Source organism: Hemitrygon akajei, chromosome 11, assembly GCF_048418815.1.
Source record: "Hemitrygon akajei chromosome 11, sHemAka1.3, whole genome shotgun sequence".
In the NCBI taxonomy this organism is placed as follows: Eukaryota; Metazoa; Chordata; class Chondrichthyes; order Myliobatiformes; family Dasyatidae; genus Hemitrygon; species Hemitrygon akajei.
Window position 1 is genome coordinate 72,976,529 of NC_133134.1, and position 25,470 is coordinate 73,001,998.

General features: G+C 48.3%; 2 protein-coding genes across 3 annotated transcripts in view; one reads left to right on the plus strand and one right to left on the minus strand.

Moving 5' to 3' along the window:
- LOC140735709 (annexin A2-like) overlaps positions 1 to 4,136 on the plus strand; it is a 38,020-nt gene extending 33,884 nt beyond the window's left edge. For both annotated transcript variants that reach the window (XM_073061112.1, XM_073061113.1), the window contains exons 12-13: positions 1,691 to 1,813; positions 3,664 to 4,136. In XM_073061112.1, coding sequence (XP_072917213.1) covers positions 1,691 to 1,813; positions 3,664 to 3,726 — 186 coding nt within the window. In that variant the 3' untranslated portion in view covers positions 3,727 to 4,136. The remainder of the gene's footprint in view (positions 1 to 1,690; positions 1,814 to 3,663) is intronic.
- Positions 4,137 to 7,072: 2,936 nt separating this feature from the next.
- The window catches only part of LOC140735119 (nuclear receptor ROR-alpha A-like), a 216,995-nt gene continuing 198,597 nt past the window's right edge, over positions 7,073 to 25,470 (minus strand). The window contains exons 3-11 of the mRNA XM_073059911.1: positions 23,410 to 23,495; positions 23,003 to 23,144; positions 16,481 to 16,846; positions 15,499 to 15,620; positions 14,615 to 14,747; positions 13,409 to 13,516; positions 9,383 to 9,493; positions 8,388 to 8,497; positions 7,073 to 7,397 (exon numbers count right to left, since the gene is read on the minus strand). Of these exons, the coding sequence (XP_072916012.1) occupies positions 7,233 to 7,397; positions 8,388 to 8,497; positions 9,383 to 9,493; positions 13,409 to 13,516; positions 14,615 to 14,747; positions 15,499 to 15,620; positions 16,481 to 16,846; positions 23,003 to 23,144; positions 23,410 to 23,495 (1,343 nt within the window). The 3' untranslated portion in view covers positions 7,073 to 7,232. The remainder of the gene's footprint in view (positions 7,398 to 8,387; positions 8,498 to 9,382; positions 9,494 to 13,408; positions 13,517 to 14,614; positions 14,748 to 15,498; positions 15,621 to 16,480; positions 16,847 to 23,002; positions 23,145 to 23,409; positions 23,496 to 25,470) is intronic.

Here is a 25,470-nt window from a genome sequence, read left to right on the forward strand (position 1 = left end):
CAGGTCACCACTGCTCAATACAAGAGTACATGGCTTTAAGGTAAGGGGTGGGAAGTTCAAGGGGGATATTAGAGGAAGGTTTTTCACTCAGAGAGTGGTTGGTGCGTGGAATGCACTGCCTGAGTCAGTGGTGGAGACAGATACACTAGTGAAGTTTAAGAGACTACTAGACAGGTATATGGAGGCATTTAAGGTGGAGGATTATATGGGAGGCAGGGTTTAAGGGTCGACACAACATTGTGTGATGAAGGGTGCTGTACAGTATTGTTCTATGTTCTATATGTATTGGTCATGATCTTTCAGGAATCACTTGATTCTGGCATGGTCCCAGTGGGCTGTAAAATTGCACTCTTTAAGAAGGGAGGAAGACAAAAGAGAGGAAGTTGTAGACCAGTTAGCCTAACCTCAGTGGTTGGGAAAGTGTTGGAGTCCATTATTAAGGATGAGGTTTTGGGGTATTTTCAGTCTCATGATAAAGTAAGTCAAAGTCAGCATGGTTTCGGTAAAGGGAAATCTAGCCTGACAAATCTGAAGGAAATCTTCAAGGAAAGAACAAGCTGGGTGGACAAAGAAGAGGTAGTGGATGTCATTTACTAAGATTTTCAGAAGCCATTTGATAAGATGCCTCACATGAGGCTGCTTAACAAGGTCTATGGCGTTACAGGAAAGATACTGGCAGGGATAGAGGAATAGTTGACAGGCAGGAGGCAACGGGTGGGAATAAAAGGGGCTTTTTCTGGTTGGCTATCAGTGACTAGTGGTGTTCCTCAGGGTCAGTATTGGGACCACTACTTTGCACATTGTTTGTCAATGATTTGAATAATGGAAATAATGGAATTGATGGTTTTGTGACAAGACAGGTGGAGGGGTAGGTAGTGCTGAGGGAGCAATGTGATTGCAACAGGACATAGACAAATTGCAAGAATGGGCAAGAAGTGTCAGATGGAATCCAGTGTTGGGAAATGTATGATAATGCATTTAGATGACAGGAAAAACAGTGCAGACTATTATCTAAATGGAGAGAAGGTTCAAACATCAGAGGTTGAGGGACTTAGGCATCCTTGTGCAAGACTCCCAGAAGGTTAATTTACAGTTTGAGTCTGTGGTAAAGAAGGCAAATGCAATGTTGGCATATAATAGAATATAACAACAAGGAGATAATGCTAAGTTTTATAAGACACTAGTCAGGCCTCACTTGGAGTACTGTCCACAGTTTTTGTCCCCTTATCACAGAAAGGATGTATTGTCATTGGAGAGAGTCCAGAGGAGCTTCATGAGGATGATTCCAGGAATGACGGGGTTAATATGAGGCGTATTTGGCAGCTTTGGACCTGTACTTCAATTTAGAGGAATGCATGGGGATCCGATTGACACATCCGAATGTTGAAAGGAAGTGAATGCAGACAGGATATTTCCTCTGGTGGGGGTGTCCAAAACTAGAGGGGACAGCCTCAAAATTGAGGGGCGACCCTTTAGAACAGAAGTTGGGAGAAACATTTTTAGCCAGAGAGTGGTGAATCTATGGGATGCTCTGCCACAGACGGCAGTGGAGGCCGAGTCCATGGAAGTGGAAGTTGATAGATTCCTGATTGTTTGGGGCTTTGAGGGATATGGTGAGAGGGCAGGTGTGGAGGATTGAGTGGGATCCGGGACCTGACTGACCCACTCTGTGTATGGAATCTGCTTGCAGTCATTTGGGACCAAGGATGGACCCCTGATCCGGCTGCTTGTGTCCCATTGTGAGAATGATCTCCTGAGCATCCGAGCAGAGTACAGGAAGAAATACGGGAAGTCACTGTACACAGCAATCAAGGTAATCTGCGGCACGGCTGGCCTCGGCATAGTGAGTCAGCACCCTTCTCACCCCCCTCCCACAGCATAAACCTCTCCCCACACCCCCTCACAGCATAAACCTCTCTCCCCACACCCCCTCCCACAGCATAAACCTCTCCCCACCCCCTCACAGCATAAACCTCTCCCCACACCCCCTCCCACAGCATAAACCTCCCCACACCCCCCACAGCATAAACCTCTCTCCCCACACCCCCTCCCACAGCATAAACCTCTCCCCACCCCCTCACAGCATAAACCTCTCCCCACACCCCCTCCCACAGCATAAACCTCCCCACACCCCCCACAGCATAAACCTCTCCCCACACCCCCCTCACAGCATAAACCTCTCTCCCCACACCCCCTCCCACAGCATAAACCTCTCCCCACACCCCCCTCACAGCATAAACCTCTCCCCACACCCCCCACAGCATAAACCTCTCCCCACCCCCTCCCACAGCATAAACCTCCCCACACCCCCCACAGCATAAACCTCTCCCCACACCCCTCCCACAGCATAAACCTCTCCCCACCCCCTCCCACAGCATAAACCTCCCCACACCCCCCACAGCATAAACCTCTCCCCACACCCCTCCCACAGCATAAACCTCCCCACACCCCCCACAGCATAAACCTCTCCCCACACCCCTCCCACAGCATAAACCTCCCCACACCCCCCACAGCATAAACCTCTCCCCACCCCCTCCACAGCATAAACCTCTCCCCACACCCCTCCCACGGCATAAACCTCCTCACACCCCCCACAGCATAAACCTCTCTCCCCACACCCCCTCCCACAGCATAAACCTCTCCCCACCCCCTCCCACAGCATAAACCTCTCCCCACACCCCCCCACAGCATAAACCTCCCCACACCCCCCACAGCATAAACCTCTCCCCACACCCCTCCCACAGCATAAACCTCTCCCCACACCCCCCACAGCATAAACCTTTCCCCACACCCCTCCCACAGCATAAACCTCCCCACACCCCCCCACAGCATAAACCTCTCCCCACCCCCTCCCACAGCATAAACCTCTCCCCACCCCCCCACAGCATAAACCTCTCCCCACACCCCCCACAGCATAAACCTCTCCCCACCCCCCCACAGCATAAACCTCTCCCCACACCCCCCTCACAGCATAAACCTCTCCCCACCCCCCCACAGCATAAACCTCTCCCCACCCCCTCCCACAGCATAAACCTCTCCCCACACCCCCCACAGCATAAACCTCTCCCCACCCCCTCACAGCATAAACCTCCCCACACCCCCTCCCACAGCATAAACCTCTCCCCACACCCTCCCACAGCATAAACCTCTCCCCACACCCCCCTCACAGCATAAACCTCTCCCCACCCCCTCACACAGCATAAACCTCTCCCCACACCCCCCACAGCATAAACCTCTCCCCACCCCTTCACACAGCATAAACCTCTCCCCACACCCCCCTCACAGCATAAACCTCTCCCCACACCCCTCCCACAGCATAAACCTCTCCCCACACCCCCCCCACAGCATAAACCTCTCCCCACACCCCCTCACAGCATAAACCTCTCCCCACACCCCCCCCACAGCATAAACCTCTCCCCACACCCCCCCACAGCATAAACCTCTCCCCACACCCCCTCACACAGCATAAACCTCTCCCCACACCCCCCACAGCATAAACCTCTCCCCACACCCTCCCACAGTGTAACGTTCTCCCCTCACCCCCCCTCTCCAGCCCACAACCCAGTGTTAGCTGCTCCCCCCACTGAGGGGGGAGATGTTATGATGTTGTTGGACTCTCTAGGTGGGGCCGTGGACTCTGTGCTGATAGCTCTCTCTCCACAGGGCGACACGAAGGGCGATTACCAGACAGCTCTGCTGGGTCTGTGCGGCGGAGAGGACCTGTAGATGCATTGCCCATGGGCGTCTCCTGGGTCCGGCCTTGCTTCTGGCACCGGGCTGCCGGAAGTAAATGAACACGCCGGGTATGCACAGATGGACACATTTGCCCCACAGACACGTGAACAGAAGCAGAAACTGGCAGCAGACAGAGAAACACTGGGACATAATACACACACACACATTCATGTATGTTACACACACATACACAGGCACACGTGGGCCTCTGCTGCTACACGTGCTCACACACACTCACACACTTGCAAAGAGAAGTATTCACACACGTGATTCCACCTCCCCCTTCCCATGCCGGATCTTCTCTTGGGAATGTCCCAGTCCTTGGGATGGGATTTGCTGTGACCGGGTCCTGAGAAAATTTCCACTAGAAATGTCAATAAAACAATGACTGCTTTCACAAATCTTCAGATGTGTGCCGAGCGTCCTTCACCAGCACCGAACCAGCTTTTCAAATCTCCCCAACCTACTCAGTGTCCTGGCCCTTCACCCCTCACTACCTCCAGGAGGCAGACCTTGGCCCCCAGAAACCCCTCGAGCAGTTCAGTGTGAACACAGAATGACCCCAGATCTCTAGATTCCATGCCTCTGAAACTCTACCATACATGGAGTTATGTAGCTGTTCCTTCAGAGCAACACACACAAAATGCTGGAGGAACTCGGCATATATGGAGGGAATGTTTTGGCCAGAGACACTTCATTAGGACTAGGGAAGATAAGGGAAGGAGCTGTTCCTCATCCCAAATCATGGGAGAACCTTCTGTGGAAGGACTGTAGTGGCTAAAAAAGGTGATGAGTGAGCCTCGAACTCAGTCTTACAGTCCAGGGTCTCTAACAGGCACAATCCATCTTGGCAGAGCAATGGGATTAAAAACCAGATCACCTCCCTCTGGTTCCTCCCTTCCTTCCCTTTCTTCCTTAGTCCACTCTCCTTCTATCAGATTCCTTCATCTCCAGCCTTTATCTCTTCATTTCCACCAACCCACCTTCCCCTTCACCTGGACTCACGTACCAGTTTCAATTTGGCTTCCCATGTTGGTCCAAGTCCTCCACTACTACCAAGATGAAGCCAACCTCAGGTTGGAGAAGCAACACCTCATATTCTGTCAGGGTAGCCTCCAATGTGATGGCATGAACATCGATTTCTCCAACTTCTGATAATTTCTCCCCCTCTCTCTTCACTCTTTCCATTCCCCTTTCCGGTTCTCCCTCACTCCCTCTCCTCATCTGCCCATCGTCACTCCCTGGTTCCCCTCCTCTTTCCCTTTTTCCCATGTTCTACTCCTCTCATAACAGATTCTCACAGCTCCTGTGTGATCCTCTTCTCCACTCACCTATCACCTTCCAGTTTGTGTTCCTTCCCCTTCTGTCCACCTTATTCTGCCTTCTGCCCTGTTCCTTTTCAGTCCTGGAGAAGGGTCTCGGCCCGAAATGTTGACCGTTTATTCCCCTCCACAGATGCTGCCTGACCTGCTGAGTTCCTCCAGCATTTTGTTTCTCAGAGACTGCAGCAACAGACAATCTGCTGGAGGAACTCAGCCAGTCGAGCAGCATTTGTAGAGGGAAAGGAAATGTCGACATTTTGGGTAGAAGTTCTGCATCAGGAAACACTAACAATTCTACCTCCCCTAGTAGATGCTGGTCAACCACAAAGTTCCTCCTGCAGATTGTTTGTGGCTCCTGTTCCCAGTGAGGTTTGGTTGAGGTGCTTTCCAAGGAGAATCCATCACCCCCCATTACACATTTGTTCCATGGGCCCAGCAGAACAGCCAGCATACAGTGCAGTCCTACCTCAGATCTGGTGCATGGGGACTCGTTTGAGTGGATGCCCAGAAATTTGATTTACCTTATGGGCAAGTGAGAGCCTTCTTGGTCTGGGCAATGGGTTCGAAGCACAATGGTGCTACCTACACAGGATGAAGTGCCAAGCAACAGGAACAGGCAACAGAGAACAGCCTTGACATTGACTACATCCTGGTGAGATCCAGGGCAAAATTAAACCTAAAAACGAGGCTTATAGGCCCTAATAAAAGTGAATAAAATTATTTGGCAAAACTCTTTATTCGAGATACAAAATATGCAAATATATATATATTTACAACTAAACATTTTTTCTAAATATTCTAATGCAAAATATTCCAAAAATGCCTGAGTTTTACAAAGCTACTTAGATTTTTAAAAATTGGCAAATAAACAATTTTTCAGAAAAAAGCCCAAAACGTCTTCTTGCAAGAAATTGGCTTCTTTCCCCCTGCCCTTGATTAATTGGAAAAAAAAAGCTAATTTCCTTTGTACTAAAACTACAATTGGGAATATAGTCTGTGCAAAATTTGAAAAGTCCATTTGTTTTGAGAAAATAAACTTATCTTCAGTCAGCCTGTGCCTGGTTGCCATGGAAATAATGCGGAATAGGCCACAGTCTAACTTCTAAGGACCAGCTGACTGATGATCTAAGTTGGATCTTTAACTTCTGAACTTGCGCTGGAAGATTGGATGGGATCTCGGATTGAATTGGGATTCGGCCTGCGCTGGTGGTCAACTTGCTCATTCCCTGGAGAGTGAGTCCCAATTCTTTGCCCCATTGTCCATCTGACAATCGGCAAACCTTTCCGCCTCTCTGAGGCAATGGATCCAGGGAATCAGCTGCTAATGACACTTGCTTCCTGATCCTGCTGTCTGCCGGAGGATGAATGGCTTCCATTTGCCTCGGCTCTTCCAAGGAAGACTTGGGACCACCTGCACTGAGGGTCTCCTTACTACCCCTGGACAAGGCTGTTGGGGGAACAGGGTAGGGGGCAGTGGGGGTACTCATGGAGATTGGTCCTGTGGGGGTGGAGAGGAGTGTGGTGGCTGCTGAAAGAATCTCAATAATCAGTGTCCCTCCCTCCCCTCTGCTCCCTCACTCTCTACCTCCCTCTGTGCCATCTGCCTCCTCACTCTCCACTCCTTCCCATCTGCTCCTTACTCTCCCCCACTTTCCACCTCCCCTTGTCTTATCTGCCCCCACTCTCCCCTCCTCCCCATCTGTCCTCTTATTCTCCCATCCTCCTCCCCCACTCCACTCCCCTCAATCCACCCAGTCTCCATGTCTGCCTCACCTGCCTCTATCCCCTCACTCCACCTCCACATTCCTCCCAGTTCTCTCGCCTGCCCCTCACTCTAACTAATCTATCCCCGTCAGTGTACCTACACACTCATTTGCCCTCTCACTCCTATCATCTCACTGAGCCCCTCTCCCCATAACCCAGTTCACAATTGCCTCTCTCCCTCCAATTGATCCTTTATCTCCCCCCCCCCCCCACCCTTACACCTTCCCCTCTCCCACCAACTTGTGCCCCTCTCCTCTGGCTGCTCTCTATTCCAACCCTTCCCTGTCAACCCAACCCTTCTCAGTCTCCTCTACTAGGCTCCCCTCCCTCTGCCCCGTATGACCAGCCCTTTTCTCTCCTGCTCCCTCGTTGCCAGCTCCCAAGGATGTGGAATTGGGACGAGGCCTGGACTCACAAATTGAAGGGCACTGAGTGCTCGGACTCCGGGGTGAAGAGCTCCTTGTAGAGTGGGGGGAAGAGGGAGTTGGCAATGAAGGGGTGGGCCAGACGGAAGTTCCTCAGGCTCTCGCTGTGTCGCTCACACAAGTTCTGCAGCCACTGCACTTTAGCGGGGAGCTGGTGGGAGCAAATGGACACAATCACTTGAAGCTTCCTCCTGCCGCCACCCCCGCCAAATGTTCCACCCCAAAGCCGCTCCAATTCCTGCCCATGTCCACTCCCTTTGAAACCAGGGCAGCCCCTGGGCTTGTTCGAATGTCCCGTCTTGGTCCTGGGTTCCACCACCAAGTGGCAACTCTGCTGGTGATGCACAGCAAGATCCTAGTTCCTACGCGACAACCCCCAACCCCCCCACCCCAAGCTGGGATGAGAGGGTGGCCTCAGGACTCACTCTTCGAGGGTCCCAAAGGTCTGTCCCTGAGGGAGGAGTTGGCTTAATAGTTTCAAAAGGTGAAGAAATCCCTCAGGCAGTAGCAGGGGTGTCCAGCTGATGTTCAGCTGCCTGACCCAAGGGTCAGGGTGTGGGAGGGAGAGAAATGTGTGAGAGAGAGTGAGGAGGAGGGATGGGGAGGAAGAGAAACAAGAAGGTAGAAAGATGAGAAGTGAGAGTGGTGAGGGGTAAGAGAAAGAAAGAGGGAGAGAGATGAGAAGAGAGACAGGAAGCGAGAATGACAAGGGAAAATATAGAGAAAAACAGAGAGAGGAAGAAAAAGAGGGAGAGGTGGTAGATAGAGAGAAAGGCGGGGGAGAGAGAGAAAGAGAGAGTAAGGTGAGGGTGGAGAGTCACAGGGAGTGACAGGGAACTGGAGACGGGGAGAAAGAGAGAGAATTAAGTGTGGGAGAGAGATAGAGCGACATGGGAAATAGAGTTAGGTGACTAAATGGCCCTGGTTACAGGAGGTAAGGAATGGTTATATGGTAAGCCCACATACAGTAGAAAATCAAATAAACATTGGGCTAATGTCAGGAAAGATCCTATGAGAGGTCAGCCTTAACAGAGATGCCCCTCAGGGTTCCAGCCTGACTGCGATAGGAACGTAGGGGACATGGACGAAGAGGCTGGGCACAATCTGCGCTGTATCCCGTTGCTGGGGACGACCGGCTTACCTTGGCGAGGATGGGCTCCCGGCGCTCTCTCTGCAGGACGTGCTTGAAAGCTAGCTGCAGGCTGTTCTGGAGTCTCTCCACCTTGAACTTCTCCTGAAGCCACATTCGATCTATGCACAAGGTTCGGGCGCGGCAAGGAAAGACTCCATTAACAAGGGTCTACAGCAACTACACAACTCCTTCTCTAACACTGTCAGCATTTATCACACATCCCTAGCTGCCGCTTGGGGAGGGTGTGGGGGTAGCACAAGCTGTACAGTTTGTGTGGGGAAGGTGCCTGAAGAGGGATTTTCTGGGTCTCGGGCTCAACGGCAATGAAAGAGCAGCCGAGTGTAGGGATGATGGGGGGACCCTGCAGTTGGTGGTGTTCCCCTTTTCGAGAGAGGTGGATGGTGGGAGAAATTGGGCAAGTAACTGCGTCTGCATTTTGTAGACAGTGCACACTGTAGCTTTTGTGCCGGGGGAGGGAGTGTGTAGGAATGTGGGTGGGATGCCAGTCGAGTGGGCTGCTTTGTCCTGGGTAGTGTTGATCTCCTTGGGAATTGTTGGAATCACACTCACTAGGGAAGTGGAGAGTGCCCTGACACAGGTGGGGGTGGGAGAGGTAATGTGGCTGAACTGACTCCACCCAGGGAAATGCAGAATGTTCCATCACACTCCTGACGTAGACAGGAGGGGGAGGGGAGGGGCAATGTGACGAATGCTGAGTTTGTGGGCTAACTCCACCCAGGGAAGTGGAGGGTGTCCCATAACACTCTTGACTTGTAGATGGGCAGGGGGGGCATGGGGGTGGAGGGGTAATGTGGCGGATGCTGAGTGTACGATCTAACTCCACACAGGGAAGTGGAGGGTTTTCCATTACACTTCTGACCTGTGCCTTATAGATGAGAGAAATATTTCGGATTCTCCCAGATTTTGCCCATTAAGCCCTGAAGCTTGAAGGAAGCCCCCCCCACCACCCCACTGACCCCACCTCTCCCCTTAGGGACCCTCACCTGTGGATATGAGCACCGTGGCAGTGAAGAGGGCAAGTTCCTGCTCGGAGAAACGCAGTGAGCACATCGCATTGGAAAACTCAAATATCATGTTGATCAAATCCTTGCAACCTGTCGAGCAAGAGATTGGAGGATGTGAGGGTCACTGTCAATCCCACTGAGCACGTGCGAGAGTCCTGAGGGTCACTGAGGATGTGCGAGAGTCCTGAGGGTCACTGAGGACGTGAGAGAGTCCTGAGGATCACTGAGGACGTGCGAGAGTCCTGAGGGTCACTGAGGACGTGAGAGAGTCCTGAGGGTCACTGAGGATGTGAGAGAGTTCTGAGGATTACTGAGGATGTGCGAGAGTCCTGAGGGTCACTGAGGACGTGAGAGAGTCCTGAGGGTCACTGAGGATGTGAGAGAATCCTGAGGGTCACTGAGGACGTGAGAGAGTCCTGAGGGTCACTGAGGATGTGAGAGAATCCTGAGGGTCACTGAGGACGTGAGAGAGTCCTGAGGATCACTGAGGACGTGAGAGAGTCCTGAGGATCACTGAGGATGTGAGAGAGTCCTGAGGGTCACTGAGGACGTGAGAGAGTCCTGAGGGTCACTGAGGATGTGAGAGAATCCTGAGGATCACTGAGGATGTGAGAGAGTCCTGAGGGTCACTGAGGATGTGAGAGAGTCCTGAGGGTCACTGAGGATGTGAGAGAGTCCTGAGGATTACTGAGGACGTGAGAGAATCCTGAGGATTACTGATGTGAGAGAGTCCTGAGGATCACTGAGGATGTGAGAGAGTCCTGAGGATTACTGAGGATGTGAGAGAGTCCTGAGGATCACTGATGATGTGAGAGAGTCCTGAGGGTCACTGAGGATGTGAGAGAGTCCTGAGGATCACTGAGGACGTGAGAGAGTCCTGAGGGTCACTGAGGACGTGCGAGAGTCCTGAGGGTCACTGAGGACATGAGAGAGTCCTGAGGGTCACTGAGGATGTGAGAGAGTCCTGAGGGTCACTGAGGATGTGAGAGAGTCCTGAGGATTACTGAGGACGTGAGAGAATCCTGAGGATTACTGAGGACGTGAGAGAATCCTGAGGATTACTGATGTGAGAGAGTCCTGAGGATCACTGAGGACGTGAGAGAGTCCTGAGGATTACTGAGGATGTGAGAGAGTCCTGAGGATCACTGATGATGTGAGAGAGTCCTGAGGGTCACTGAGGATGTGAGAGAGTCCTGAGGATCACTGAGGACGTGAGAGAGTCCTGAGGATCACTGAGGATGTGAGAGAATCCTGAGGATCACTGAGGACATGAGAGAGTCCTGAGGATCACTGAGGATGTGAGAGAGTCCTGAGGATTACTGAGGACGTGAGAGAATCCTGAGGGTCACTGAGGATGTGAGAGAGTCCTGAGGGTCATTGTCAATCACACAGAGTGCAGGGGCTGAGGCAGGGATGGCAAGTGAGAGAGATGCAGAGCTGTAAGGAGATTAGTGAGAAATTGGGGGAATCCAGATAAAGCGAGAGAGTGGGGAGGGAGATGAGTGAGAGAAAGAGAGATAAGCAAGAGAGAGGGGTGAGGCAAAGTGCAAGGGACAAAGATTGTAGTAAGGAGAGAGATGGGAAAGGAGAGAAAGGAAAGGGGAGGTGGGATTGAGCAGGAGAGGAGAGAGACGGGGAGATGGAGGGGAGGAGAGGAAAGGAGAGAGAGACAGAGAGAATGATAAAGAATGAGAATGTGAATGATACAGTCAATTCACAGGTTCAGGTCCTGAACCGAATTTTGGAGCCTTTAGATGGGATGTTGCAATGGTTAATGGGATGAGACGGTTAGAATGTGCTTGGAGTGTTCTGGTCACCTCATTATAAGAAGGGTGTGGAAACTTTCAAGGGGGTGCAGAGGGTGCTGCCTGGATTAGGGAGTGTGTCTTACAAGGAAAGGTTGAGCAAGCCAGGGATTTCCACTATGGATCAAGGGAGGGGAGAGGAGACTTGATAGAAGTGCGCAAGATGATAAGAGGCACAGATTGAGTAGAGAGCCAGAAACTTTTTCCTCAGGGTGGAAATGGCTAACAGGAGGGGGGGGGGTCACCATTTTAAGGTGATTGGAGGAAAGTTTAGGGGCAATGTTAGAGGTTGTTTTATTGTACATAGAGTGGTGGCGTGTAACACACTGCCAGGGTAGTGGTAGAGGCCCATGTATTAGGGACATTTAAAAAACTCTTAGGTTGGCACAAGGATGAAAGAAAAATGGAGGGCTATGGAGGAGGGAAGGGTTAGATTGATCTTAGAGTAAGTTAAAATATTACAGGGCTGAAGGACCTGTACTGTACTGTTTGATGCTGTATATTTGCAGGGAAAGGAGAATCTGCTAAGTGGCAGGTCTTTAAATGTGCGATATTAGGAGTAGACAAGGGCAAGGATGGCAGATTTTGGAAACCCTGGCTGATGAAAGATACTGATTAAGAAAGAAAGGAAGGCATACACTGTGCCCAAGCAATCGGTGAATAGTGAATCCCTTAATGACAAGAACTACTCTTCTTGTAGTCATCAAAAAAGAAGTTAGTAGACAAACTGAGGATATGAATACCATCCGGCAAGCAAAGTGAAGCGGAATCCCATGAGATTCTTCGGATATACGTGCAGGAAGAGTAAAAGGGTGGCTAAGGGGAGAATAGGTACCTTAAAGATCATCATGGCTGTCTGTATGGGTGAGGAAAGGAAATGGCTGAGACTTTTAATGAATATTTCTCTTCAGTTTTTACTGTGGGGAAAATTATGGAAGTTAAGAAGTGGGGGAAATGTGTGGTACAAAGTGCTGGAAGAACACAGCATCTATCGAGGGGTGAAACAGTCAAAATTTTGAGCTAGAACTGGGAAGGAATGGGGCAGAAGCCAGTTGTCTTGGACCACAGATAAATTAGCAGAGAGGAGATATTGCAGTCTTTAAAGTGTATTCAGGTAAGTAAATCCCCAGGACCTGACCTGGTGGGAAGCTAGAGAAGAAATTGCTAAGGTCCTTGCAGGGATTCTTGCTTCACCCGTGACCTCAGGTGAAGTTCCAGAGGACTGGAGAGTGCCAGATGTGATTCCATTGTTATTAGAGGGTAGCAAAAGCAAACTCGGAAACCACAGGTCATTGCGTCTGACATTGGTGATGGGTAAATTGCTGGAGGGGATACTGAGGGGCAGGTTCTACTAACATTTGGAGGGACATGGTCTGGTTTGGTTACGTGTGGGAAGCCATGCCTTTCAAATCTCCTAGAGTTCTGAAAGGAGTTAACCAAGAGAGCATACTGGTCTGGTAAGTTAAGTCACATGGGATTTGGGGTGGGTGGGGGCGAAGTGCGGATTGGGTTCATGACAGTGGTAGGAAGCTGAGGCTTGTTTCTCAGAGTGGAGGTGTGTGTTTAGTACAGGGTAAAAGTACATAGTCTTTTTCCCAAGGAGGGGTTGCTGAAAACAAGATAAAGGGAGAGAGAGGTGGGAGAAATGAGTGAGAGAGAAAGCAAGAAAGAGGGGGAGAGAGAGCGATAAGCAAGAAAGAGAGGGAGTGTGAGAGAGAGAGGAAGAGGCAAAGTAAAGAAACAGATTGATTATAGTAAGGAGAGAGAGATGGAAATGGAGAGAAAGAGGGCATATATTTCAGGTCACAGGCTGGAAAGCGACATTGGGGCAGTTTTTTCACACAAAGGGTGATGCATATTTGGAATGAGCTGCCAGAAATAGTGGTTGAGGTGGGTACAATGCCAATGTTTAAAAGCCATCTAGATAAATACATGGATCAGAGAGATTTTGCGGGCTTTGGGCCAAATATGGACAGATGGGGCTGGCTTGTTGGGTAACAGAGACAGGTTGGATGAGTTGGGCTGAAGGGCCTGTTTCTGTGTGGTATGACTGTGAGAGGTAGAGGTAGAGTAGGAGAATGGGAAGAGAGAGAAGGGGGAGACAGCATGGAATGGGGAATTGATGTTCTGGTCCTGAACTCCCTCCCTTCAATCTGAGGCCATGTTGTTGGGGGTGGGGGGCAGGAAGCAGTTCCCTTACCCAGGGAGTGGAAGAGCTCAGGTCCAGCAAACTTGCCCTCGAAGAAAACAGTGTTGTTGGCGGGATTGAATGCGCGACACATCCTCAGCAGCACCACCTCCAGTGAGCCTGTGGTGGACACAGTAAGCAAGGACGTTAGCCTAGTCCTGCACCATAGAAAACATCCTATCCAGATGCACCACGGCTTGGTACGACAACTGCTCTGTACATGACTGTGAGAAACTGCAAAGAGCAGTCATGTGCAGCTCAGCACATCATGGAAACCAGTTTTCCCTCTCGGCCTTGGCTGACGCTTCCTACTGCCTCAGTAAAGCAGCCAGCATAATCAAAAGACCCACCCACCCATCCCGGTCATTCTCTCTACTCTGCTCCCCCCTCGGGCAGAAGAACAGAAGCCTGAGAACCTGGTAACCTGGTGTGGAGGGGAGAAGGCTGCTTGTGGTATCTCCTGGCCGGTTTGTTTCTGGCCAAGTTGGCCTTTCAAGGATACAGGCAGCAGGCAGACGAGGGCCCTAACCACCTTTTCTGGGGTTGTATCTGTGCCTTGGTGTCCTTGGAGAAAGGGCAAAGTTCAATGTAAAATAATTATCAAAATGCATATCGTATATGTCACCATGTACAACCCTGGGATTCATTTTCTTGCGTGCGTACTTAATAAATTCATCATGGGTATCTGTCCCCCATCTTCTTTTCCAGTCCCGATGCCAGAAACATCAACTATTTATTCCTCTCCATAGATGCTGCCTGACCTGCTGAGTTCCCCCAGCATTTTGTGTGTGTTGGAACACTAGGGTGGCAGAGTAGTTTAGCGCTAACTGCGATTACAGCCCCAGCCGCCACCTGGGTTTGATTCTGCCCCTGTCTGTAAGGAGTTTGTACATTTTAGCCATGACCATGTGGGTTTCCTCTGGGTGCTCCAGTTCCCTCTCACCTTCCAAAATGACATATGGGTTAGGGTTAGTAAGTTGTGGGCACACCACATTGGTGCTGGAAGCACGATGACACTTTGGGCTGCCTTCCTTTCTTTAACCTCCATTGAATCTTGATTAACCTGCTCTGGTGAAGATGAACATCTCATGGCTTCTCCACCCTCTGCCTGTCTGAAGACTTTCACACTGAGGGTAGAAACTCTCCTGCACTCCTCTGTCCACAGGGACATAGCAGGTCAGCTGATCTGTGTCGACAGGGTCTCTGATCATGTCTCACCTGCTTTCAGCAGCACGATCTGGTCATTCTGGCAAAGGTCCAGGAAGCCGTCGATGCGTTTGGCAAACTCCACCACATACTGGATTGCGCCGGTGATGGCATGGGCTGATTTCTGCCACATCTCCGCGATGGACTGGTGGTGGGAGGAGGGAAGGGGTGGAAGGGAAAGGAGGTTTGTTGGAGTGGAGGGATGTTGGAGGAAGGGTGGGAACAGGAGGGGTTTGGAGGAGAGGGGCATTGGAAGAATGGGAAAAGATGTAGTGAGAGAGGGAGAGAAGCAGATATTGAAAGAGTGGGGATGGGACAGGGGCAAAGGTAGAAGGGGAGAGGGGAGAAAAGAAGGCCATGGGGTGAGAATGGAAGAACAGCCAGAAGAGCAAGTGGCAGAGGGAGATAATGAGAGGGAAAGAGAGGGATGGAGGGAAATGAGGGAGAGAGAGGAATAAAAAAGTGAAAAAGAGAGGGAGACAAACAATTAGTAAAATATAAATGACTAAACGTAAGTTGAACAATAGACTGTGGGATACTGTGTGGTCACTGCTGAAATATAGAAACCGCAGTAGTTAAGATGAGCATAGCAAGATAGCGCAAGATCCCTCGTCACCGCCCCTCCCACAGTACAGCACACCCTCCTCACTGACAGCCCTCCCTCCTCATCGCCACTCCCACAGGATGGCAATCCATTGTCACCATCCTTCCTGCATTGCGACTCTCCCACCTCACAGCCCTCTTACAATGAGGTGCTCCCTCCTCACTGACTCAGCCACAGTGTGGCTCTGTGAGTGACAGGTTTGGACAGTTTGTTCCTGGTCAATGAGAAGTCTGTAGTGCGTGTGCTGCGGAGAGAACCGACCCCTGAATCAGAGACCCCCACATAGACCCACCTTCTTCTGGTAACTCTCAATCTCCATCTGTGAGAAAACCTTCCAACGAAGGGCGTTCAGCTGTTCGGGCAGAAACTGGCAGGTCTCCCGGTGAGACTTAACCACGTTCTGGATCACACGGTCTGTGTGGAGTGAGAGGTCAAAACTGGAGTGATACACTGTCACAGCAATACATACTCAGACATACAGTGCCCATTAATACACATATCTAATCAGCAGGAACTCTGTGCATAAAAGCATGCGGACATGGTCAAGAGGTTCAGTTGTTCAGACCAAACATCAGAATGGGGGAAGAAATGTGTCTAAGTGACTTTGACTGTGGATTGATTGTTGGTGCCAGATGGGGTGGTTTGAGTATCTCAGAAACTGCTGATCTCCTGGGATTTTCACACACAACAGTCTCTAGAGTTTACAGAGAATGGTGCAAAAAACAAAAAAACATCCAGTGAGTGGTAGATTTGTGGGTGAATGAGAGAGGTCAGAGGAGAATGGCCAGACTGGTTCAAGGTGACAGTAACTCAAACAGCCATGTGCTACAACAGAGGTGTGCAGGGGAGCATCTCTGAACACACAGCACATCGAATCTGGAAGTGGTTGGGCCACAGCAGCAAGAAGACCACAAACATACACATAGTGGCCACTTTATTATGTACAGGAGGAACGTACTAAAGTGATCACTGACTGTTTTACAATACACACGCACACACAAACACAGTGATACACACACTAGAATGATGCACAGGACCCGTGTGTGCTCACTGTCACACAGTATCCATGCGTGCTCCCGCGGTGACTGACATTCTGGTCTCACACGCACACAAAACCTTCGAGCAGAGTGGAAACCCTGCCCCACAGGCTGGGGGAGTGGTAGGGTGATTAGGTGCAAGTAGGGTGATGGGCTGGAGTGGGTGGGATGGGGGGGGAGTTGTACGTATGTGTGGGCAGAGTAAGCGGTCCCAAATGGGTGTGGCACCCCACTTACCCAGCTCTGAGCTCAGTGCACCACCCTGGAGTCGCGGGAAGCCAGACCGGGTCAGGAAATCCGTCCCTCCTGCTGGCTTCACCTCCACCAGCTGCAGGCCAGGCTGAGGCAGTGGTGGCGGCTGTGGTACCTCTACTGCGCAGTAGGGATGAGCTCTGACCTCAGGCACTCCAGTGCCGGGGCCCTGTCCACTGGGGAAGGGGTCCTGGGTGAGCTTACTCTGGCTCAGTGCATGAGGACCGGGGCAGTAGGTCAAATCTGGAGCCTCGGGCTTGCCTGGCTGCCTCTCCTGTTCCATGCGATGCCTTTGAACCTCAGCGTGCAGGCTGTCTCGCTGTTTCTTGGACATGCGGCCAAACTTCACAGCTGGAAAGAATATGAAAAGGTTCCCAACTTTGTACAAGTATCGCCAAAGCTGGCTGCACACGTGGATATCATAGGTAAGGAAGCACAAGGGAAGGTCACCAGACCATACAACATAGAAAGAGAATCAGGTCATTCATCCAAATGAGTCTGCTCCACCATTTGATTATGGCTGATTTATTATTCCTCTGCAGCCCAATCTTCTACCATTTTCCCATAACCCTTGACACCTTGACTAATCAAGAAATCACCTCCACATTAAAGATATTCAGCGCCTATAAAAGGTTTTCAACTCCTTGGAAGCTTTCATGTTTTAGTGTTTTACAACATTGAATCACTGTGGATTTAATTTGGCTTCTTTGACACTGGTCAACAGAAAAGACTTTCATGTCAAAGTGAAAACGAATCTCTACAAAGTGATCTAAATTAATTACAAATATAAAACACAAAATAATTGATTGCAGAAGTTTAATATGACATACCATATCATCACTGGTACAGCCAATTGGTTTTGGAAGTCACATAATTAGTTAAATGGTTAGTTAAATGGAGATCACCGTGTGCAGTCAAGATGTTTCAATTGATTGTAGTAAAAATACACCTATTTCTGGAAGGTCCCAACTGCTGGTGAGTTTGTATCCTGGCAAAAACTACACCATGAAGACAAAAGTACACTCCAAGCTAATCTGCACAAAGGTTATTGAAAAGCACAGGACAGGAGCTGGATACAAGAAAATTTCCAAGTCACTGAATATCCTTTGGAGTCAATCATCAAAAAATGGAAAGAATGTGGTGCAGCTTAAATCTGCCTCGAGCAGGTTGTCCTCAAAAACTGAGTGACCATGCAAGAAGGGGACTAGTGAGGGAGGCCACCAAGAGACCTATGACAGCTCTGGAGGAGCTACAAGCTTCAGTGGCTGAGTTGGGAGAGACTGTGCATACAACTGTTGCCCAGGTACTTTACCAGATGCAGCTTTATGGGAGAGTGGCAAACGAAAGGGCACTGTTGAAAAAAGCTCACATGAAATCTCAGCTAGATTTTGCCAGAAGGCACGTGGGAGACTCTGAAGTCAGCTGGAAGAGAGTTCAATAGTCTGATGAAACCAAAATTGAGCTTTCTGGCCATCAGACTGAACGCTATGTTTGGCTTTCACTTTGGCACGAAATAGTCTTTTTCTGTTGTTCAGTGTCAAAAAAACCAAATTAAATCCACTGTGATTCAATCTTGTAGAACAATAAGACATGAACACCTCCGGGGGTGGGGGGTGAATACTTTTTATAGGAACTGTATAATGACTTTGCTTCCACAGCTGTCTGTGGCAACAAATTCCCTAGATTCAACACCCCTGGTTAAAGAAATCTCTTTCCTAAAGGGACATCCTTCTATTCTGAAGCTGGGCCCCTGATGACCTACATCTGAACAGAGTAGGATATGCATCAACTTTACAGAACATAAAAGGAGCCAATAAATGCGCCAGATGAAAGGTGAAATTCGTTATATATTTAAGGCAGAAGTTGATAGATTCTTGATTGCTCAGGGCATGAAGGGATACAGGGAGAAGGCAGGAGACTGAGAGGGAAAATATTTAGGAGATTGACGAGACTCACCTGTCCGATTGGGACTGAGAGGGAAAATAGATCAATAGTGATGAAATGGTGGAGCAGACTCGATGGGCCAAATGGCCGAATTCTGCTCCTACATGTTATGGTCTTGACCCAGAACGTATTGACTGTCCACATCCCTACATAGATGCTGCCTGATCCACAGCACTTTGTGTGTTGCTCCTGGTCCCACTGTAGGAGCAGTCTCCCTGTATAAAACATTGGTCAGATCTTTTATCGGGTATTGCATGTAGTTCTGAATCAGAAACATCTGTAATATCACTGACATATGTTGTGAAGCATATAGTCTTCAGACCATGCCACTCAGGGACTTGGGCTAATAATGACAGTAGGCAGCTGTTGATCCTAGAGGATCATGGGTTTGCCCCTCTGGTGGACCGTGTCCTCTCCAGGGTGCAAGCCTGGACAGGAAGATTTGAAGAACCGGCTGTTGCCCATGCAGCAGGTTCCTGCTCTCCACGTCACTGATGTAGTCCAGGGGAAGGGCAAGCGTCGATACAGCTTGGCACCAGTATTGTTGCCAAGGTTGCCAGGGTGAAGTTGGAAACAACATCAAAGTGCCTTAAGGAACCCGGCTCCAGATTTCTTCCTCGGGGTTTACTCCAGAAGCCTTTCCCATGGGTGGGTATGGCCGCAAGGCAGCGGGGGTTTAAAATCAGAGTGTTCCTTCTCCTAGTCAGGCTGCTGTCCAAGGCTGACAAGCTCCACCTGTCCGATGGGCTATTATTATTATTATTATTATTTGTTTTTTCTCTCAGCTCTAGCTGATAAGACCTGAGTTATGGGCATAGCCAGACACTGGCACTGGCACTGTCAATTGCTAGGAATCTTCAGACTATTCTAGTGGTGTTTAGTATTGTGGTTTTTTGAAGATTTATATAAATATAGCTAATTGTTTAATGTTATTGTGTAGCAACTTTGGGATGATGCCAGTTGTAGATATTACTAATTGGGACAATGGATACCCTGTTCATGTTCCATAGTCTTTCAATTTCCTCTTTAAATTTAGCGTATTTCTGGTGTTTTTCACGTATTGATTTCTGTATGTTGTGTGTGTTTGGAATGGTGATATCTATTAAGTAAGTTGTTGCTTGTTTATCCTGTAAATCTTATATCCAGACTGTTATTATGGATTGTTCTATCTGTAATAGTGGATCAGTTGTAATATAATTTGTGAAACTGGTCAGGCTTGTATAGTAAGGTATGGTGTCCTTAATGAGTTTGTATTTTAAAGCAAGACTTTGGTGAATAGACAATAGACAATAGGTGCAGAAGTAGACCATTCGGCCCTTCGAGCCTGCACCGCAGGTAAACAAATGTTGTTTACCACTTGATTGTGCTTGTGTAGGTAATCAGATTGAGTTTAAATTGCTACAGGATCCTGTAGTGTGTTGGATTGTTTCTAGTTTCTCTTGCCATTTTCTGCATTTATTAGCTTGAATTTGTTGGTCTTTTATTATGTGTTTTTGATAAAGGAACCCCTCTGTTTCTGGGAAGAGTCTCCAACTCTGAGCCAGGCTTCCTTGTTGACATCTAGTTTGCTCAGGTTATGGGGATGTGCGATGTGCTGCAATTGTGTTTTGCACTTTGGCCCTGTTTTGTCTTGGTGTGTGTGTGGCTGCATGACAATTAAACCTGGCTGTAACCATTTATTATGTATATTCATACTGTCATTAACAATCTTTTCCTCTATTATTACGTACTGCACTGTACTGCTGCTGCAAAGACAACAAATTTCACGATATTTGCCGGTGATGTTAAACCGGATTCTGATTTCAGGCCGCTGTGTAACTTGGAGGCGAGCCTGCAGGTGGCAGTGTTTCCCCTGCATCCGCTGCTCTGGGTGAGAGATGCTGTCAGCTGAGTAACTGCACTGCATTTTGTAGCCACTGTGTGGCAGCTGTAGATGAAGGGAGTATTTAGGGTATTAGGGAACTGATTGAGCAAGCTTCTTTGTATTTGATGACTTCGAGCTTCTCAATAGCTGCAATCTCTCCGGCGTGTGGGAAGTGTCCATCACACTCAGGACTGGTGCCTTATAGACAGTAGAGAGGCCTTGGGGTGTCAGTGACTGCAGGATACCCTGAACTGCTCTGGTAGCCCTGGCATCCTCAATGATGCCATTAAAGGAGGAAAGGGAGCTCTACAGAGATGATTACAGTGTGCTGATCATGCAGCCAAAGCCAACAACACTAATAGAGGAGCAATGCAAATTGGAGATGATTGAAAAAAAACAAAGAAAATTCTGCAGATACTGGAAATCTGGAGCAACACACACAAAATGCTAGATGAACTCAGCAGGTCTGGCAGCGTCTGTGGAAGGAAATGAACAATGCCAAGGCACATATTCGGGAAATATTCAGTATTTACTAATTGTCATTTGGCATCCCACCCAACAACAAGGCTGTTTGACTGACATACCATTAACCTAAAGCACTGAAACAGACCCTTTGGCCCATTCTATTCCATGCTAGCCTGGTCCTCTGCCTAGTTCCATCTACCTGCAACTGGGCCATTGCTCTTATCTATGTACCTATCCAAACTTCTCTTAAAACATTTTGATATAAAATGGAAATAAAATAGATCTATTGCGATATTACAGTAAGGTCCTTTCCTATAGTTGTAGAATTATAAACAATGAAAGCAAGTCATAACCTGTTTAATAATAAAAGCATGTTATGTTATTCTAGTTCTATCAATTCCTGTACATGGAAAACAGCACACAGAGCAAATAAAATAATCATATAAACCTTTAGAGAGAGAACAGAGGAGATTTACCAGGATGCTGCCTGGATTAGAGAGCGTATCTTAAGAGGAGAGGTTGAACAAGCTAGTGTTTTTCTCCTTAGAGTGAAGGATAATGAGAGGTGACCTGACAGAGGTGTACGAGATGATAAAAGGTATAAACAGAGTGGACAGCCAAGGACTTTTTTTTACCAGGACAGAAATGGCTAATATGAGGAAACATAATTTTAAGGTGATTGGAAGAAAGTAGAGGGGGATGTCAGAGGTAAGTTTTTTTTTACACAGGAAGTTGTGAGTGTGTGGAATGCCCTGCTAGTAGAGGTACAGTACTGTGCAAACATCTTAGGCACGTATATATAGCTAGGGTGTCTAAGATATGTGTACAGCACTGTATTTGTCAATGTGGAGTGGAGAGCGGGTTTGTAAATCTGGCAGGGGCACAGGATACTAGGAATGGTGAGGATGCAGCGTCACAGGAGGGGATGTGAGACAGGTGGTAGAGAGTGCAGGCACACACAGCCCTGAGACACCAGGCAAGGTCATTTGATTGGAAACAATTGATCATTACAGAATGTCTCTCTGGTGTTCCTGCTCCCTGTCCTTTCCCCAGCCATGATCCCCCTCTCTCTACCCTCTTCCCAATCTCAGTTCACGATAGAGACCCATATCAGAATCAGATTTATCATCACTCACATATATCATGATTTTTTTTTACATCGCAATACATGAAGTTACTACAGTTCTGTGCAAAAGTCTTAGGCACCCTAGCTATATATACTGTATATGCCTACACTGTAGATACGTTAGGGTTATTTAAGAGTGAGTCACACGATCATAGAAAAATGGAGAGCTATGGGGGAAGGGAAGGGTTAGATTGGCCTTAGAGCAGGTTAAAGGGTTGAGCCATCATGGCCCAAAGAGCTTGTATTGTGCTGTAATGTTCTATGTTCTAATACCAGTTTTGCTCTCAATTGAGATGAAATTATCAAAGAGATCTATGTCTGAATGGGTAATCTGTAATCTGTGTTCCTGTGGTAAGTATTAGCTGAATCTAATGATGGCACCTTTTAAAAAGCACAGAGGTGAATGTTTCTATTTATATTTGGTTAATGCTAATTATGGCAGCTTCAATATCCATAGTCTATGTGTTCAGGAACCGTTGTATTTGTGACATTCCAGACACTGGTGGTTTGGAATTCCGGGATAAGAACACAGAACATTACAACACAATAGAGGCCCTTCAGCCCACAGTGTTGTGCTGACCTTTTTATTTACCTTAAGATCAATCTAAACCTTCTCTCTTAAAGTGCCCTCCACTTTTCTATAATGTATGTGCCTACTTAAGAATCTCTTATATTTCCATAATGTATCTGCCTCTACCACCACCTCTGGCAGTGTGTTCCACACACCCACCACCCTCTGTGTAAAAAAAATTACCTCTGACATTCCCCCCCCCATACTTTCTTTCAATCATCTAAAAATTAGGGCCCCTTATATTAGCCACTTCTGCCCTGGGAAAAAATCTCTTGCTATCCACTTGATCTTTGCCTCTATTAAGTCACCCCTCATTCTCCATCACTCTAAAGAGAAAATCCCCCTCCACACCCTCTCTAAAGTTCCACATCCTTCCTATAATGAGGTAGCCAGAACTGAACACCATAATCCAAATGTGGTCTAAGTAGACTTTATCTAGCGGAATATTCGAGTGTGTTAAGCATTTCTCATCACCACCTCCTTGTGATAAAGGGCGTGAGAATCCCTGGGTCCGAGAGCCCACCCACAGCTCCTCACCGTCTCGGGACATGCCAAGCTCCAGGCACTTGTGCAGCCGGCAGTGCTGGCATCGGTTGCGGTTGGAGCGATCGATCGGACAGTTCTTCTGACGGGAGCAGGTGTACGAGACGCTGTTCTGCTGGCTTCTTCTAAAGAACCCCTGAGCAGCAAGGAGAAAGAACAAAATGAGACCACACTGTGGGCTGATAACCACCACAGCTGCGATGGTTATGCAGACACCTGCCCTGACTCGGATGATAAGCATTTAATAATGGCGGCTATAACACCCACAATCCCCTGCAGTCCAGAAATCACTCCATTTTTGGCAGCCAGCAATTGTGTGCAGATACCGGCAGCTCTCCATTCCTATCCTCCCTTCCCTTGGAGGGGCTGATCCCAAAGGTGAGTGCCTCCTCAGTTCATACCTTGCAGCCTTCACAAGTGATGACTCCATAATGGATTCCTGAGGATTTATCTCCACAGATTTTACACGGGATGATTTCAATTTGTGCTAAAACAGAGGAAAGAGAGGGGTTAACTGTGGATGTAAAAAACAACTGCGCCATGACCATAGCCCCCCCCCCCATACCACTCCCACCCATGTAACTATCCCAACTTCTCTTAAACATTGTAATCAAACCTGTATGTACCACTTCTGCCAGCAGCAGATCCCACACTCTTTGACTGAAGAAGCTCTCTCTCCCCCACGTTCCCATTAAACATTTCACCTTTTACCCTTAACCCACGACCTCTCGTTCTAATCTTACCCCACCTCAGTGGAAAAAGCCTGCTTGCATTTACCCAAGCTATATCCCTCATAATTTTGTATATCTCCGCTCTATCTCCAGTACTCCAGGGAATTATATCCTAACCTATTCAACGTTTCCCTATAACTCAGCTCAAGTGCTGGCAACATTCTTTACACATTATACAATAACTATGACTTCATAAACACTGCTGTGGCAGCATTGCTTGAAGGGCCAAAAGGGCCTGTGCCTCGCTGTATTGCTAAATCAGTGCACCTGAGCTACCAAGGGACCCACCCTTACCAGAATCATTCCAAACATAAAACGTTGAATAAACACGATGGGAAAAGCAATGGCAATGTCACAGTTACAGAGACTGTGCAGTGTAGACAGACAAATAAAGTGCAAGGACCACGACAAAATAGATTGGGAGATCAAGAGTTCATTTTTTCAGCACATGAGAGGTCTGTTCAACAGTTTGTTAACAGATCAAGTTCAAGTTAAATTGTCATTCAACCTTATACATGTATACAGCTCAATGAAACATTGTTCCAGAGCCAAGGTGCAAAAACACAGTGCATCCGGTAAGATGGCAGCATGATCGGATGCAGCAGCCTCTCGGGGGACCAACCAAAGGTGTTTTTGTCTGTTTCAAACATCTCTCTTTATGATTGTAAGACAATGTTGGAAATTGAGATCTTCAGGTACTGCATCTGCCTGAGCGAGCTGCTCGTTGTCGGAGGAGCTGGACTTGATGCAGACCATGATACTGCCTGCTACAGGAAGGTACTGGAGACTAACAGCAAGAGATAGTCTGAGATAATTCTCTAGTGATCGCAAGGCCCTGTTGGATATTGATAATGTAAAATGGTGGAAGTCTGTTTCCCTTGTTTATTGGTGAGACAGATGGCGAGGGAGCTGCCTGCCCTCAGTTGCAGCGAGGACTAGGCCTTAAGCGTAGTCTAGAAAGGACTGGAAAGAAAGAGGGTGCTTCTCATTCTTTCATTCTGGTCTATTTTGCTGTTTTTCCAGATCTAATGAAGGGCTCCAAACTGTTGACTGTTCCTTTCCCTTCATAGATGCTGCCTGACTTGCTGTGTTCCTCCAGCACACTGTGTCCAGATATCCAGCATCTGCAGAATCTCGTGTTCCCATTTTGGTTTGAGTGATGGACTGGGCTGCATTCACACCTCTGCAATTTATTCTGGTCTTGGGCAGAGCAGATGTCATATCAAGTTATCATGCATTCTGTAAAGAGGCTTTCTACGGCGTATCTGTAGAAGTTGGTCAGAATCATTGAGGACATTTTCACTGTGTGTATGAGTATGATAACTCTGTGCGTGTGGTGTTATAACTGAGAAGATTTGGTATATCTCCAAAAACACTCAAAAATTTCTACAGATGTAGCACGGAGAACATTCTAACTGGCTGCATCACTATCTAGTATGTGGGGGGGGGGGGGTGGCGCGAGGCTACTGCACAGGATCAAAGCAAGTTGCAGAGAGTTATAAACTTAGTCAGCTCCATCATGAGCACTATCTTTTGTAATCCAGGACATCTTCAAGGAGCAATGCCTCAAAAAAGGTGACGTCCAACATTAAGGACCCCCATCACCCAGCACATGCCCTCTTCTCATTGTTACCATCAAGAAGGAGGTACAGAAGCTGGAAGACACACTCAACAATTCAGGGACAGCTTCCTCCCCTCTGCCAAGCAATTTCTGAACGGACATTGAACCCA